Consider the following 15,390-nt stretch of genomic DNA (forward strand, 5'->3'; position numbering starts at 1 on the left):
TGGTTCCGATTTAGCAGACCTTGATCATGACAAATAACCAAGTAATAAATAACCCAAACTCTGAGACCAATAAAAATTACCAAAAATGGATGAGCATAAGCTACATGCTATATATATTAATTCTAAGACAGCCCTAAATTTATAATTACATTCTCAAAAAGGATTTAGCATCCAAATAAGACGACTTGTTTTCATATTTTACAAAAAACTAATGATACCTCTCAAACAACATGACAATACACATAGTTGTGTACAATGCCTGGATATTTTAATTTGCTCAATGGATAATGAACAATGCAAGTCGGATACATCATGTTCATATTAAGTATAGACGCATCATGTTCATACTAAGGATAGACGCATCATGTTCATACTAAGTATAGACGCATCATGTTCATACTAAGTTTAGACGCATCATGTTCATACTAAGTTTAGCGCATCATGTTCACACCAAGTTTAGACGCATCATGATCATACTAAGTATAGATGCATCATGTTCTTACTAAGTATAGACACATCATGTTCTTATTAAGCATGTAGCAACAAGGAGAATCACCATGAAACCAAGCCATTTGAGAAACAGAGAAGCACCAAGGAAAGAAAAAGAAAATTAGTACCACTAAAAAGTCAAACATACCTCAAAACAGAAATTTCCATTCTCGTCTATGAGTTTCTTTTGAGGCTTGCCATTATCAGGCCCATGTGTCAGTGTCACCTAGTCATAGCAATCAATTATGTAGTGGTTAAGGAAACTAAAAATTGTACAATCATCTACATTGCCCAAAAATTTATCCAATAATAGAATACCATAGCCTTTGAATTTGCAGTGATCATTTGAACAGCACCACAGATATCATAGCGGACAGCTTTTATGTCATCAATGGAAACCATGTTTGGCATAACCTGATATCAATATTAACAATGTTAATTGCTTATTGTTATTAATAAAATAGTAGAAGAGTAAAGGTACATAAACCAAAGAAATTAAATGGTTTCGCATGAAAAATATATCAGAATACTAACTTACCAAGAAATTCTCCAGTGTGTTAAACTTGTAGTGGGCCTTCTCTGCCCCTATGGAGTAATGCTTTGATGTAACCTGGAAAAAAGGCTCTTGCTTCAACAAAAACATTAAAATAAATAAATAAAACCATACTTGCATCCTTTTCAACACCAATGTCCCATTTAGATTTAAATTTATAAAAAAAGAAAGGAATGGGAACAAATGTCCCTCCGATCATTTCATTAGGAATCAACACATTTCTTACTGAAAAACTAAAATGTGATACGTTAGAAGTCAACTAAAAAGAAAACCAGAAGGGGTTCTTTTGGTGGGCAAAACCCAGAAAGGCTAAAGTAAGAAGAGCTGTTCCATCCTGGATGAATATGATAAATCAATCAAATAAATCGTAATATTATATTCTTTAGTCTATACCAGCAGAAAAAGCCCATTTAGGGCTTGAAACAGATTCTACCAATTTAGTGAAGTACCAATACCTCTGTAAGACAAGCTAATATGAAGAGATAACTAGATATACTAATAATTAGACAAATAAAATAATCATTAATAGTAATAACTAAGGTTGGTTAAGGCAGTCTTACCAGAAGTTGTTCCCAGCCAGAACTTTTAAAGTAGAGCATTTCTTTAAAGAAAACTACACACGGCATCCATCTAAGCATCATAGTTCATCCCTATTTCCTCCCAACCCTTCAACCCCCATTTTTAGATCCTCTCCTCATCAGGGTTGTTAATGCTTTTAAATTTTACTTCATTGCTTTCTACTGGTACCACTCCTAACTTTCCTATGATTTGTACTCATTTCCAACTCTACCATTCCAATATTACAATACATTTTTTCCTTGGCATGAGCACCTTCGCTACACTCTATCCTTTAGCAATGTAGCATCCTCAATGCCCAACATTCTAGTCTACATGATGAAATTGCTACCAAAACATCATCACATAATAATTTGTCAAATCTATCCATAAGTCCAAATAGCATCCAGTTGCTGCATTACAGTCGAGATGCTTCAACTAGCCTACTTTGAACCTATTGTACAACCATTTCAAGGTAGAAAGTCATTCAGGAAAACTTCATCTGTAAATTTACACTGCCCAAACTCCCACTAAAGCTGAAATGCACAACAGTCTAAACAAATTTTAAATATTTAGTCCGTTAAAAATTTTATCATGATAAACAATCAGCATTAACATTGTTTGATCACGAAACACTGTATTTTATATAAATAATGTGTGGCAAGGAGCCTTTTCCTGGACAATATGAGTCAAGCATATGAACGGGAAGAAAATTGTAGTCACCTAAAGTTAGTTTAGAAGAACAAAAACTATCAAAATCACCGGCTCTCTCCAAAAATAATTCATACAGTTCAAAACATAAACCTTTTGGGGCCTCTTCCTCATTTCTTTGGGCCTTTTCCATCAGTTGCATAAGAAATTTACCACAGTGTGTGATCTTCTTGGGACAATAGAGATGTAACTTATAACAACTGTTATGCCATAAATAAAGGGTAAGCCTATAAGGCCGGCATAAATAGAATGAGACTTTCAAGGTAGGTGGATGGTAAAACTAAAAGGACAAGAAGGTTATTGGGTATAATAAATCAATTCTCGAGGCTGCAGGAATAAGGACAGAATCAAAGAGAACTTATACGGACGACGTAAATACGTACGTCAGATAACAAAAAAGGCCTTGGCACAAAAGTACCTCAAGTATAGGGCTCTAGAACAGAAGGGAAGAAATCTCGAAGATCCTATATCAAGTGAAGAAGAATTTAAAGGCATGAATTGATGAAGATTGCAGCCTCAAGGTAGAAACAAACAGCAAAACATGGTTCTAAAAATTACAAAAATGAATAGGAGAAGATTTGCTTAAAGGTGAATTCTTGTTTATTTGCAATATGTTGGAGCAGCAGGTTCAAAAGTGCTTGGGTTAACAAGAAACTTTTATATGCATTCCAGCAATTCAAAAAAAAGTCTGTTGCACCAAACATACCAACCGTACCGAGATTCAATTCACTATGTAAGCCAAAACCTATCCACACTGATATGAACCGAGTTGAACCACCTCGTACCGCCTAGTACCAAGGTTCGCCATACCGGCACATACCATCCTATACTAGGCATACCGTACTGGTACCGAACTGAGACTTGGTACGGGGGGCATACCGAGCCTTGTATACCAACCATACCCCATACCAGGCATACCGACATTGTGCCGGCATGATATGGTATAGTATCCGGTATTGAGATAGCGAACCTTACTTCGTACCAATCTCTATCGCTCGATTTTGGGCGGTACAATGGTCAAGAGTGAGAAAAAAGTGTTGGAAGCCTGCACCTATATGGGAATCATAACATATCGACCATATCATACCGAATCGGTAACATACTGGTACAGTTCCTAATACCGGATATGCAAACCTTGATTCAAAGTAGAGAAAAATAATATGGAATAATCATGTATAAACAAAGAGCACAAATGGATTGGAATAATTTGACTAGAAGCATACTTGATCAAGCATGTAGTATCCTTGACTATCTGTAATAGCCCTCAACTTCCCGTCCACTATGACTGTCGCATTATCCACTCCAGCACCATAACCATCAACAACACGGCCTCCAACAGAAAACCCAGTGACCTTATCAAAATTATGTGAAACAATGTTAACTGCTGTAAAGGAAACATAAAACAGTAGGGCATTTGTCAAGTAAGTCAAAAGAAAACAGAAATTTAAACATCATCAAAGATTTTACCAGCTACAAACTATTCAATAGTCTAAAAATAACTGTATAGTCCATATTGTGATATTTTAACTCGCATTGGTAGTAGCTCCAAGTTAAACAACATAGGCACAATCATATCCACAAAAGTATTTCAATAGCAAATGCATTTACTGTTTAACAAAATTGAAGCAAATGAAGAGTAGTGTCTGTATCTGGATAAACTCAATTCCACAAAGCTCTAGATGCACATCAAATTATCTATCTATGTTTTAGATATTCCTCAGAAGTTTAGAGCACAAATCAAACTATCAGAAGTATAACTCAATTTGCACATTTCTAACTGCTTCAACAACAATGCTAGACTTAAACCAACAAATGAATGCTTGCCATTCTTCTTGCTATACAGGTTCAGAACTCCTGAAGCTCAAAAACAGGACAATTTAACAAACCAGGACACCATATTTATGTTCATAGATTATTTGGTTTTTCCTTCGCAAAATTATACAGAGAAATAGATATATCTTCAGAGTGAATGTACGAAAAAAAATGATTTTATCTATTTCAGCCACATGCCAAACATCATCAATATAATAAATCAAAATGGTGCACCTTTAGTTTAACCTACATATTCATACAAACAGCACCTGCTGTTTTCAAACAAACTCAGTAAGGATGTCTTCAAGATTCATCAGAATTTTTGAGTTCAGACTGATGGAATGTAAATCGCCATAAGATCCTGACGCAGAAAATTTTACTTACTATCTCATAGGGTTTTTTCGTGTTCTAATTTTCATTAGAATGGTGGTAATGTCTGGGTAGCAAGTGTAACTGCATGTCAACCACAGTAGCAAGGCTATTTGGGCCATTAGCAAACTCTTTATGTGACCCTTTCGAGTCACTAGTAATTAGGTGAGAAATTTAAAATTATAAACTCATTATTTATTAGTATATTTATAAGTTTTTAAATACCCAACAGATGAATTACGAGATTGGACTATTGTAGTTATCATATTACAAGTTACGACCCACATGATTAGAACAGAAAAAAGTTTTCATTCTTTATTTGATATATGTGTTTTAACTTTTTAAGTAATAGTCACTTATACTATAAAGCACCCAAGGACCAAGCAATGGTTAATTGCAAGAAATTAATCTGATTTTAAGAGGAAGTGGTTGACACCTTCCTCCTCCTGGTCATGAAACCAAATCCTACCTAGGTGTTCAATTGCACCATAGCAAAGTGGAAAAATCAAGCAATTGATCACTAGTTCCTGAAAGATCACAAAATATCATGAAATACACCAGAACTTCTAGACTACTAGGCTCCTACTACCACTCTTGGAAAATATCCGCACAAATATGGCCACATGATGAAACCAAAGGATGCTTCCTAGTATGTTAAGCTCGAAAGTGATCAGCAAGCCCTTGAGAAAATGGCAGATTGTTAAGGATTGCCAAGATACTGCACTTTGACCAAGGAATTGGATTATTTTCTAGCCAGTTGAAGAGCTTGATACAGTAGGGCGACTCCCTATTGCACAGCAAGCAGACCTTGTACCTGCTCAAGGATACCTAGTAGCATGAAGATGGTCTGACTACATTTGTTTCTTCGAATTCTGATGGACTGTTGTTTCTAGGGTTCCACCCCTTCCTGTTTACCCATCAAAGGCTGGATGCAACTATACAGACTTTTTTCCAGGCTGTCTTGGATTTGACTTTTATTTGAATAAAATCCATGGTGAAACCAAGCACTTAAGAACATAAAAATGGTAACAGTTCATTTCTTGCAACACTAAAAGTATCTATCTCATGAAATTATATTTATCCAACAGCCATAATAGGCTATTATGACCAACTTCAACACCCTCTCCTTGCTCAAACTAGTTAATTCTGTGGCTAATAAAAAGCACTAGATAGAATACAAAACATTCATGTAAATGGCCTTTTTTTATGAGATCAGTCTTCGCCCATCATCAATTCTGATCTTGCATTATCAGAGGATGCAAGCTGAATCTGCATCATTGCTTGGTTCATGATATAATCAACCTAACAACTGCCAATATTCTGGCAACAACTTCTTCCACTTAAAGATTACATTAGCTTTCTTCTCCAAAAAACAAGAGGTTCTGACCAATTGGCTCTAGCAGTTATCAAGATGTTCATGGAGTAAGCAACATGAAGAGAAAGGGGACTATGATGGTCACTGGTGGAAGTATAAGAGAGTTATATTACCTCCATATCCAATTCCGCTTTAATCTATATGCAGATTTATGTGCCATTCAGTCACAATAAGATTGAGCCAATAATTTGCAATTAGCCCCAATGTTTTTACACACTTATGGATGACCATGCCACTAATATTTCGGAAGATACACCTAGATGTCTGTTATTGGCAGATAGTATGGTGCTAATTGATGAGGAGAAACAAAACAACATTAAATGCTAAATTGGATTTATGGACGTTCTAGAGGATAAGGGCCTACTGATTAGCAGACAAGAGAGTAATATGAAATGAAATTTAGTGCAAATAGAAATAAAGACGAGATTCCAATTAAGATTGATGGCCAAAAGATTCCACAGAGCGATCACTTTTGTTAACCAGGATCTATTATACAAATAATGGAGAAATAATGAAGATAAATGTAATAGAATTGGTTGGATGAAGTGGAGAGGTGTTTCTGAGATATGCAATTGATGCATATCTTAGCATCTTAATTTTTAAAGGAAAATTTATAGAACAACAATAATGCGTACAATGTTGCATAGCTTAAAATGTTGGGCAATAAGTAGCCCAAGAAATCAAGTTGAGTGTAAGTACATGTGTAATTTTCTAGTATTTGGTACGATGAAGGATGGTTATGGTTACAATTAGGTGAAAGATTTATGGGGACTTTGTCAATATGTTCGAGTATGTGCACCATTGATTGTAGCCACTCAAAAAGAAATGTTTGCCATAACTTTTGTTAGAAAAAAAAATCAAATCTCACTTTGTCAGAACTGAATTCCATAAAGATGCTTTCCTACAAAAAAACAAATCTGATAAACACAAAACTTCCGCACGTTATCTCTTGGACATGCATTCCTTCCAATTCTTGTTATTCAATAAAAGCTACGGGTACACCAGAAGAAAATAACAAATGGATCAAAGTGCCAAGTATTAAAATTTTCAAAAGCCTAACATAGACGGCAGAAAGCTATTCTTATCCTAACAACTATGTACTAGGAAGAATGAGTCTTAGCATGAATATAACATTTATCCAAAATTCTCTAAATAGATCTCACCTACACCGAGAACTAGCCATACCTGAAATTTTTGGGGGATTGTTACGTGATGATGCTCAATAGATACACTCATTGAAGGTGGTGAAACATCAAAAGTTGTGTTCTCCCCCTTGTAGTAAGGTAGAAGCTCGTATATCCCTATAGACAAATCAGAGAGAAAATAGAAAACGACAGCCACAGTGAATAGGCTTTCTCTGCTATAACAGAAAAGGCACCAATAGAAAAAACAATTACAAACTCTTGATCATGATCAAGTTTAGAAACATCTGAATTCAGGAACTCTGATTATTAAAAATAACTATAAAATTTAGTTTAAAATAAAATATAGGTCAGAAAAAACATTCACCAACTAGCAGATCATTAGACTCAACATCACAATCACAAAGTTATCTATAACTATTATTGAAGCATAGTAAGATTGTCTTGCCGATTAAGAGCTACAACCACTTCTCCCTATAAAGACAGTGTAGAATCAGTAGCAGTTTCAGGACAAGTTCATGTATAGCATGCTTTGTGTTTAATATGCTACTGTAGAAGGCCTTTCTGTAAAGCTGTTACAAGGAAGTGCTTCACGAAGAAGAGGAGGAAAAAAAAAAGAGCAACTTTTGACTTGCTCTGCATTTAGCAAAGACATTCCATTAGCAATTTTTGGTAAGACACATGGAAATAATAGCACAAGTGGATGCAGTCAAGTTTAGGTCAAGCTTGAGCTGGACCTTGCCTCCAATGAATTAGGCACACATCGTCAGCTCTAAATTCTCGGCCTACATGCTATCTTGATTTTAGTTAGATTTTGGTCAGCTTAAAATTTATTTGATTTACGAGAAACCCAAACAATTAAACAACTTCATGTTGGTTTTAGCTGGATTGGGTGGCTTTTGGTGCCAGGCTTGATATCGTGCTTTCAAAGGGGAACCCAACTTGCTGGTTTAGGTAAAACACAGTTCTCTCATTCTAAATTGAATGGGCCTGGTTTAAATCTCGATCTACCTAACCCACCTGCACCTGTAATGGAAGTTTGAACTGGATCAGCATTTGCTCTTAAATTGAGCAAGCAAATTGAACAGGTGTCAGATCTTAAGGAGGCAAATGAACTGAAGAGTTAGCTCTTAACCAGGCAAACTAGCCACTTTCAATGAACAAAAGTAGCAGTTTTTGCAATCTATCATAAACTCAATATTTTTCACATCATCATTATCATATATCTTACATTATCATCATCATTATCACCATTGCCCATTTATGCTTCCAGTAATCCGAGGTCCTTGGAGGGGCCAACTATGGATAGACCTAATGCTTGGCATTTTTTATACAAAGTGGTCGCCCTAGGACTCAAAACCCACATCGTTGTATGCATCACGATCTTCTAAAATATTTTAATTTTGATCATATTCTGTTTATACCCAATTAATTTAGTGGATAATGCCTCATCATCATTATCCACTAAAATAATTGGATAAACAGAATTTGATAAAAATTAAAATGTTTTAGAAGACCAAGTTGCATAAAATTTGATCATATAAATCTTAATAAGACATTTGGTCAGACAATATTAAATTTTAAGTTATCCCTATTTCTCAACTTAACAATATATTATGAAACATTGGCAGATAGTGAATTCTCAAAGTGCCCTAATCAAAACTTATTAAACAATAACATTTTAACTACAGCTTTCAAAAGACAAAGTGTAAAGCAGGCATCAGCAAACAAAAGCCTCTAAGATGATATTTATATAGATGTAATTATGGACTGTATGCATTCCTTAAATACATGAAACACGTATCCAATCTAACGTAACACAAGATACCTTCATGCATTATATGGAACGCAAGTTAGTGACTAGCAAAATAAGGCTATCTAAGAAATATGAAAATAAGATAACTTCTAATCTTACAACATGTAGCTAAAAAAAAATATTCCAAAAAAAAACTGAACCCTGAAAGCTAGCACAGAAGGTTAAACCAAAATGCACCTAAATTGGGCTCATGCAATAATTTTCACATAGACACAGATTAGTCGCACTGGTTTACTGAGTTGTGAAGCATGGCAGGGAATTCCAAGCATCAGAAAGGATATAATATTGATCATAGCATACCGCTAAGCATAGGCGTATAACAGTACTCAACTGATTAATAAAAAGAACAAATGGTGAAATTTTAGAACAGCCATTTGCAATGTAGAAAAAGATAAGAATATATATTCGAGCAAACCCTACAAATAACAACAACAACAATAATAACAATATAAAGAAACAAAATTATGACCACTTCGAAATGCAAAAAAAAGTTACCACAAGGTATCGATCTAAATGTAAACTTCCCATCCGCATCAGAAATGGCATGGCAAAGGGCATTTTTTTCCCTTGGGGCAGTACCAACTCCTTGGGGACAATGCACCGTTAACACATCATCTGAATATAAGTATAAATGAACTCCTAAAATTGGATTACCCTGCCACAACAGTGAAGTGATTCCAGCGTTTAAAAATACAGGTGAATCCATTAGGTATATAAACAAGCATCATATTGATTTGTTCTAGGAATAAGCAGAATTAGCATTTAAGTTATGATCATCATTCCTGACATCAAGCTGTTGTAAATTGCATTTAAACATTAATGAAAAAGAAAAGATTGCAACACTCCAAAAATACAATTGTTGTACCAAATTGCAGTAATTGTATTTAAAGATTAAGAATACTCTCCTTTGTAGTTTAAAGTAATTTTAAAGCAAATTCAAATAGCTTGACCATGGAAATGGGAGTCCAGATGCTTTTATAAAAATATTAATAAAACCTTTTGTTTATTATGTTCACCTTATGTGTTCATAATCTTAATAACCATGCATTAGCATCAACTACAAGTCTAATTATCAAAATCATCAATCAATCTCCATGAGAAGAAATTGTCAAATGCAACTTCATAAATGTGCAGTAGCTACAGTACCTGTGCAACTACAAATCCATCAAGATCGTATCCCAATACAAAGAAGATATCATCCACCACAATATTGCCGAAGCCCAAATTGACCTACCACAATAAATAACAAGAGCTAAAGTAACACTTCATGTTTTTCCAAGACTAAAAAGGCATAATAGATTTCAAACCTCTGGTGAACCTCTAACTTCAATTTCTAAATTTGGGTGCGAAGCATGTAACTTGTATTTTCCTGTATCAGAAAAAAAGGAACAAATAACTTGGAAGACTCGTAAACCATTCATTATAGCAGAGGGGAAAAACAATCTTTACAAGATTGAAACAAGAAGTTAGAGTAGGATATAAAAAGACACACCAGTAACATTAGCCTTTAATCCTCCAATGTACAAATAAATAAAATATTGCTAGTGCATTTGACATATTAAAACGTTTATTGAAATATCAAGTCTCAAAGCAAATAACTTCACACATACAGTATTGTAATCATCGCCCAAACTTTTTTCGATAGACATGGTCAGTGAAGGAGAAATCTAAATGAAGACTCCACAAACAGATTGCATAAGTTCTTATAACCGCGGCCACACCGACATCAAGTTATCAACCCTTTAAGTATGGTGCTAAATTCTTGGCCCAGGCAAGTTTAGTGCCTACCATGGAAGAGAGAGAGAGAGAGAGAGAGAGAGAGTATGTTTCCACAATTTAAGAAAGACTGAAACTGCACTTGACATTCAAAGGTTCAAGCTAAAGATCCAGCAAAATTTTAGGTCTCTGCAAATTACTGGAAGACTTAAAAATAAACTACAATAATCCGATGAGAAACCCGATATTATCAAAATTTCAGAATGGTTCGGAAGGTGAGGATAGAATATAAATTTAGCAATTTTTTTAAAAATAATAAATGACTTTTTAAAATATCTCAAATGATAATAAAAGAAGGCAAACTCGCATCTCAATCTAACCCTGGAATGCATAGATATTACTTTAAGGTAAACAAGGGGAAAGAAAAGAAAGCAAGTCAAACCTGGAATGATGTTTGTGAAAGAATAATCCCCTGTTGCCGATGTCAGAACAGATGCAATGACATCATCTGACAGTGACAATAGCTCAACTGCTACACCAGAAGGTCCTCCATCCTTTAAGGAACAGCTCTCACCACCAACAGCACCCTTAACCCTTCCTGATATCATGAATCTACAGAAATAAAATCCCCAGTAAGTAAGATACATCCAGAAGTTATAACTCCAACAAAAATCATCTGTTTAAACAAATAATGGATAACAAAAAAATGTCCAAAGGTCACAGACCCTGTAAACCGAAAATTGATATCTGCATTTGCATTACAGCCGTTTTGGTCAATAATAACAGGAACCTGAAAAGTTTGCCAAACCGCATAATTTTTTTAAAAAAGAAATCAAGTAGACAAGGCAATTTCCTGTATATGTTAATGAAAAGTGCTTGGGATACTGGTCCAGCCATCAACTCACAGTATCAGGTTCAAATGACCACCCATCAGGCCCCTTCACTCTGACAATAAATGAACCCTGTGATTTCAGATAGCAGTAACCAATATCAGAATCAGAGGCTTCAAATGATAGACCATAATCATGACACAGGTGAAAATACTTATTTATCTTATCAGCATGGGCACATACGGATGAGAAGGTGAGTGAAGAAACAGCAGATGACTAGATCTGCCAACCATGCTGTCCCTCATAGTATCTCATTCACTTCCCATCCAACACAAGGGTTGAGTTTATTTTGAAAAACTCAAGGAGCAAAGTCCTTTTCTATTTCTCCTTTACAATCAATTCTGAGTTCAAAAATATCATGTTTAAACATTCTGTTAGGATGATGGGCAACTATGTTATCCATTGCCTATCCCACAACACTTGAAATCGGTTTACTGGATAAGCAGCTTGTAGAGTTAGTTGGAGTCTCCAACCACACATCCATGTAAGGCATCACATCCATTAAGAAGATGAAGGACAAAAACAGATTACTTGAAAGTATGAGGTGTAAATCAAACTCTATTAAATTTGCAAGTTCAGAATAAAAAAGATGGAGACACCAACTAAATCACTTGAATGTCAGAAGTAATAAATGTATAGTTATAATGTATAAATCACCATTTCTCCATAATCAACAGAAAGTATAAACACTAGTCAGATATAATAATCTTTTTTTGAGGAAAAAAAAAAGACAAGAATATAAGGAACATATTTTACCACCCAACTACAGATTTTTCTTGAAAAGTGGGGAACACACGTTCCACCACCACAATCAATAGTCATGTTACTGAATACTGATTATGACATTATGGTCTGAAAATATCTAAAAGTCTAGTGATGCCATAAAGCATTCCCACTCAATCATTAAATACACTAATTAAACTTGGTCTTCCTACTACCAAGCCTAGACCAAGTCCATCAAAAGTCCTAAGCAAGGTGACCCCAGTCCAGATATCCTCCTTATATAACTTGGCTATGCTTGACATTACTCTTTGGAATCAGATTTAATGGTACAATACTTAGTCGGCACATCTCATCATGCTTGAGATGCTGTACACATTCCATCTCTTGAAAAACCCAACTTCCATTTCCATTATTCCATGCATATAACAGAATCAGCATATATATTAATATATGGCTCCTTCTCTTCGTTGTTACCAGAAACCTACAGTGACTCACTAAAATGAAGCCTTCCTTTTTTTTTTCATTTTCCTAACAACCATGGGTCCTTATCTTCTTCTTCATACATATCGCGACATGACATGATGAATTTTTTCCTCGCATCATCCCATTCCACACATCCTACCATTACAAAGAAACTTCTATCAGTTCTACAGTTCTACATGTGCTAGTTGGATGATAGTTCCAAAAAACCTGGTAATTTTTCCCTTTCAGTCGTATTGAGATGATCTTGTACATCTCCAACCTAGCCCCAAGTATCAATAAAAAACAAGTGCTAAGTTTCATTTCAGATCAGTGAATAAACTGAAAGAAGAGTGAAGTATTCTTCTTCCTCATATTCCAAAATGGCAGAAGCATGCAATTTAGACATCAAAACATCATTGACATATAGGCGGGCAGCAGTACCCCAGCAGTGCTAAATCTATATTAAACGTTTACAAATACATTTAGAAATTAATCAACCATATCTTTTGAAAATGTAAACAGTCATTAGTAAGAGGAGAGATTATTTTATCATAGAAGAAGACAGTACCTTGTCATAAACTGGGATAAAGTAGTAACCATTTGGAGCACACAGTGTCCTGTCCTTGACCAACCCATCAACTGTGCAAAGCTCAACCTGAATAAATATGTGCCACATCATTTAGAAACAAAAAGGAAGTAGGAAACTCATAAAATGGTTTAAGAAAGAATTATATGTACTGATAATAAGAATTTTCTTAACAGTAAGTCAGCTATAACAATAAGTTATACAAACACAAGCAGTAGATAGACAGGTTAATTGCGACAATAGTTGGGTGACAAGATTCTAATATTGATACCAGGTTTAGCTTTTGTACTTTAAGGCTCTAAGGGTCATCGCATCACAAGCACATGCATGCATGCTGCTTTGAAGTTGAAAATTTTCACATGGCCATAAGCATGCAGCTTTTGTACTCTGTTGCAATTGGCAAATACCCCTTAGACCATCATGTTTCCTATCCTACCACAACAATTTGTACATGGATCCAAAATGTCTAAGCATAGAAGCTTTCCAGCAGTCTCAAATAAACTAAGCACATGCCCGTTTTGCAAACAAACCCATATGCAAACGAAAAGAGACAACAAAGATATCAATATCTATGACAATGAGCAAATGAGTGTTCCACCCACTTAGGAAGATAAAGGGAGGAGACTTGAGGTAGCATGGATGGAAGTTGTAAGAAAGTAAGTTACAAAAAAAAAAAAAAAATCGTAATGTTAAAGGTAGCCCTATATAGGAATGTTTGGTGAATGAGGACAAAAAGGCTGGTCCCCAGTAGCTGGTACAAGACCTGAAGATTATGGTTGATAACAGCGCCACCATGCTCCACTTGTTGCACTACCATGACATTTGGCACCTTATATGTCAAGCATCCAAAATTTTACAGATATATGAGTTTTGATGCCTAGCGAGTGACCATTGAACTAACAAGTCTAATACATGAAGCTGCATCACGTCTATATGTATTCTGTGTTAGACCATCATGCTATGAAAGCTGCTGTCTATAGCTACTTGATCCCGTGCCGGACTTGACAAAGCATGGAATTCTAACCAGTATCAATGCTAACCAATATTGTGTGTGATCCAACCATCCATTACCAGTTACAGCTAATGGATACATCACCAGAATTCCTCTCTGCCTCTTCTCCTCAAAGGATTTACCTCCCTGACCTTGAAGAGAATTTCAATATCAGTTGTAAGCTAATCGGTGAAGTCATTGCAACCGTCCGAGAAATCTTAAACCCCTAAGTTTTATAAATTTCTAACTTTACAATACCAAAAAAATCTCTCCAAACTTTTAGCAAATTCTCCAACCTCTTTCTTATGCTCAATTTCTAACCTCCATCAGAATTTTCCAAAATGACAACTTGTAATCTGGTGTACAAGCCTTATCAAACTCTAACTCCTTGATTTGAAAGACGAACATTAGGGCAATTTTCTACTTAAAGTGATAATTCAATCAATAAATTGCTTCTTGTTTTCTGAATTCACTACCTTCCGGGGGAGAAAAGTTTCTGCTAAGTTGATTATTCTTTTCAATTCAACAACATTATACCGCCACGAGGTCAATCAAAATTTTCGCAGTTTTGCTATTCATCTACTCAACGGTCAGTTATTCAAACAAAACCTACACATGTGGAGGGGGAACTTACCGTGATATGTGAGTAATCCAATTTCGTATCAGAAGCCTTTCTTGATTTGATCAAAGACGAGCTCGCCTGACAAAACCACTCGGATTTCAGAAAAAACTAAAAGAAACAACAGCACACATCGAAACAAGAAAGCAATTCAACAGCTCAAGAACACGGAACCAAGTAAATAAATAGTGATAGCGGGTCTAATTCACAAAAACTAGGGTTCTTGGGCGATATAAGTGTGGAATCTCACCTCGACGAACCCACCACAGCCATGGATCCCATCCGCGGCTGTTGAGGAGGCGAAAAGCGCGATCAGAAGGAAGAAAAAGAGATCCGAGATCGCCATTGCTATCGATCTGGCTGTTGGCGATCAGATCTCCATGAGATTGAGAAGTCGAGGGAGTTAGGAAGGATCTGTTCTTCTCTCTCTCACGTGTACGAATTCCTCCCCTCGTAAAACCCTAACCCTCTCGCAGGCGTTTAGAACAAGGCTTTCCGACGGCGGGTCCCCGTGCGCTTATATAGAGCCCGAGATCCCGGCAAAAGACCAGACGAGGAGATTAAATATTTATATGAGAGCT

At 35.7% G+C, this 15,390-nt stretch overlaps 1 protein-coding gene across 4 annotated transcripts in view; it reads right to left on the reverse strand.

Annotated features, from left to right (window-relative positions):
- Window positions 1-15,390, reverse strand: part of LOC120107896 (Carbohydrate-binding-like fold) — a 30,484-nt gene extending 15,094 nt beyond the window's left edge. For all 4 annotated transcript variants that reach the window (XR_005509500.3, XR_005509499.3, XM_088702636.2 and 1 more), the window contains exons 1-14: window positions 15,060-15,390; window positions 14,825-14,890; window positions 13,182-13,268; window positions 11,444-11,500; window positions 11,264-11,328; window positions 10,981-11,150; window positions 10,130-10,191; window positions 9,969-10,052; window positions 9,318-9,477; window positions 7,050-7,165; window positions 3,532-3,660; window positions 1,028-1,099; window positions 808-903; window positions 638-715 (exon numbers count right to left, since the gene is read on the reverse strand). Coding sequence is in view for 2 of the 4 variants with exons in the window: in XM_088702636.2 (XP_088558762.2) it covers window positions 638-715; window positions 808-903; window positions 1,028-1,099; window positions 3,532-3,660; window positions 7,050-7,165; window positions 9,318-9,477; window positions 9,969-10,052; window positions 10,130-10,191; window positions 10,981-11,150; window positions 11,264-11,328; window positions 11,444-11,500; window positions 13,182-13,268; window positions 14,825-14,890; window positions 15,060-15,155 (1,338 nt within the window). In the remaining 2 variants the exon portion in view is untranslated. The remainder of the gene's footprint in view (window positions 1-637; window positions 716-807; window positions 904-1,027; window positions 1,100-3,531; window positions 3,661-7,049; window positions 7,166-9,317; window positions 9,478-9,968; window positions 10,053-10,129; window positions 10,192-10,980; window positions 11,151-11,263; window positions 11,329-11,443; window positions 11,501-13,181; window positions 13,269-14,824; window positions 14,891-15,059) is intronic.

Source organism: Phoenix dactylifera, chromosome 8, assembly GCF_051530095.1.
Source record: "Phoenix dactylifera cultivar Ajwa chromosome 8, Ajwa_hap1_PhDact_Kaust_v1.1, whole genome shotgun sequence".
Taxonomy (NCBI): domain Eukaryota; kingdom Viridiplantae; phylum Streptophyta; class Magnoliopsida; order Arecales; family Arecaceae; genus Phoenix; species Phoenix dactylifera.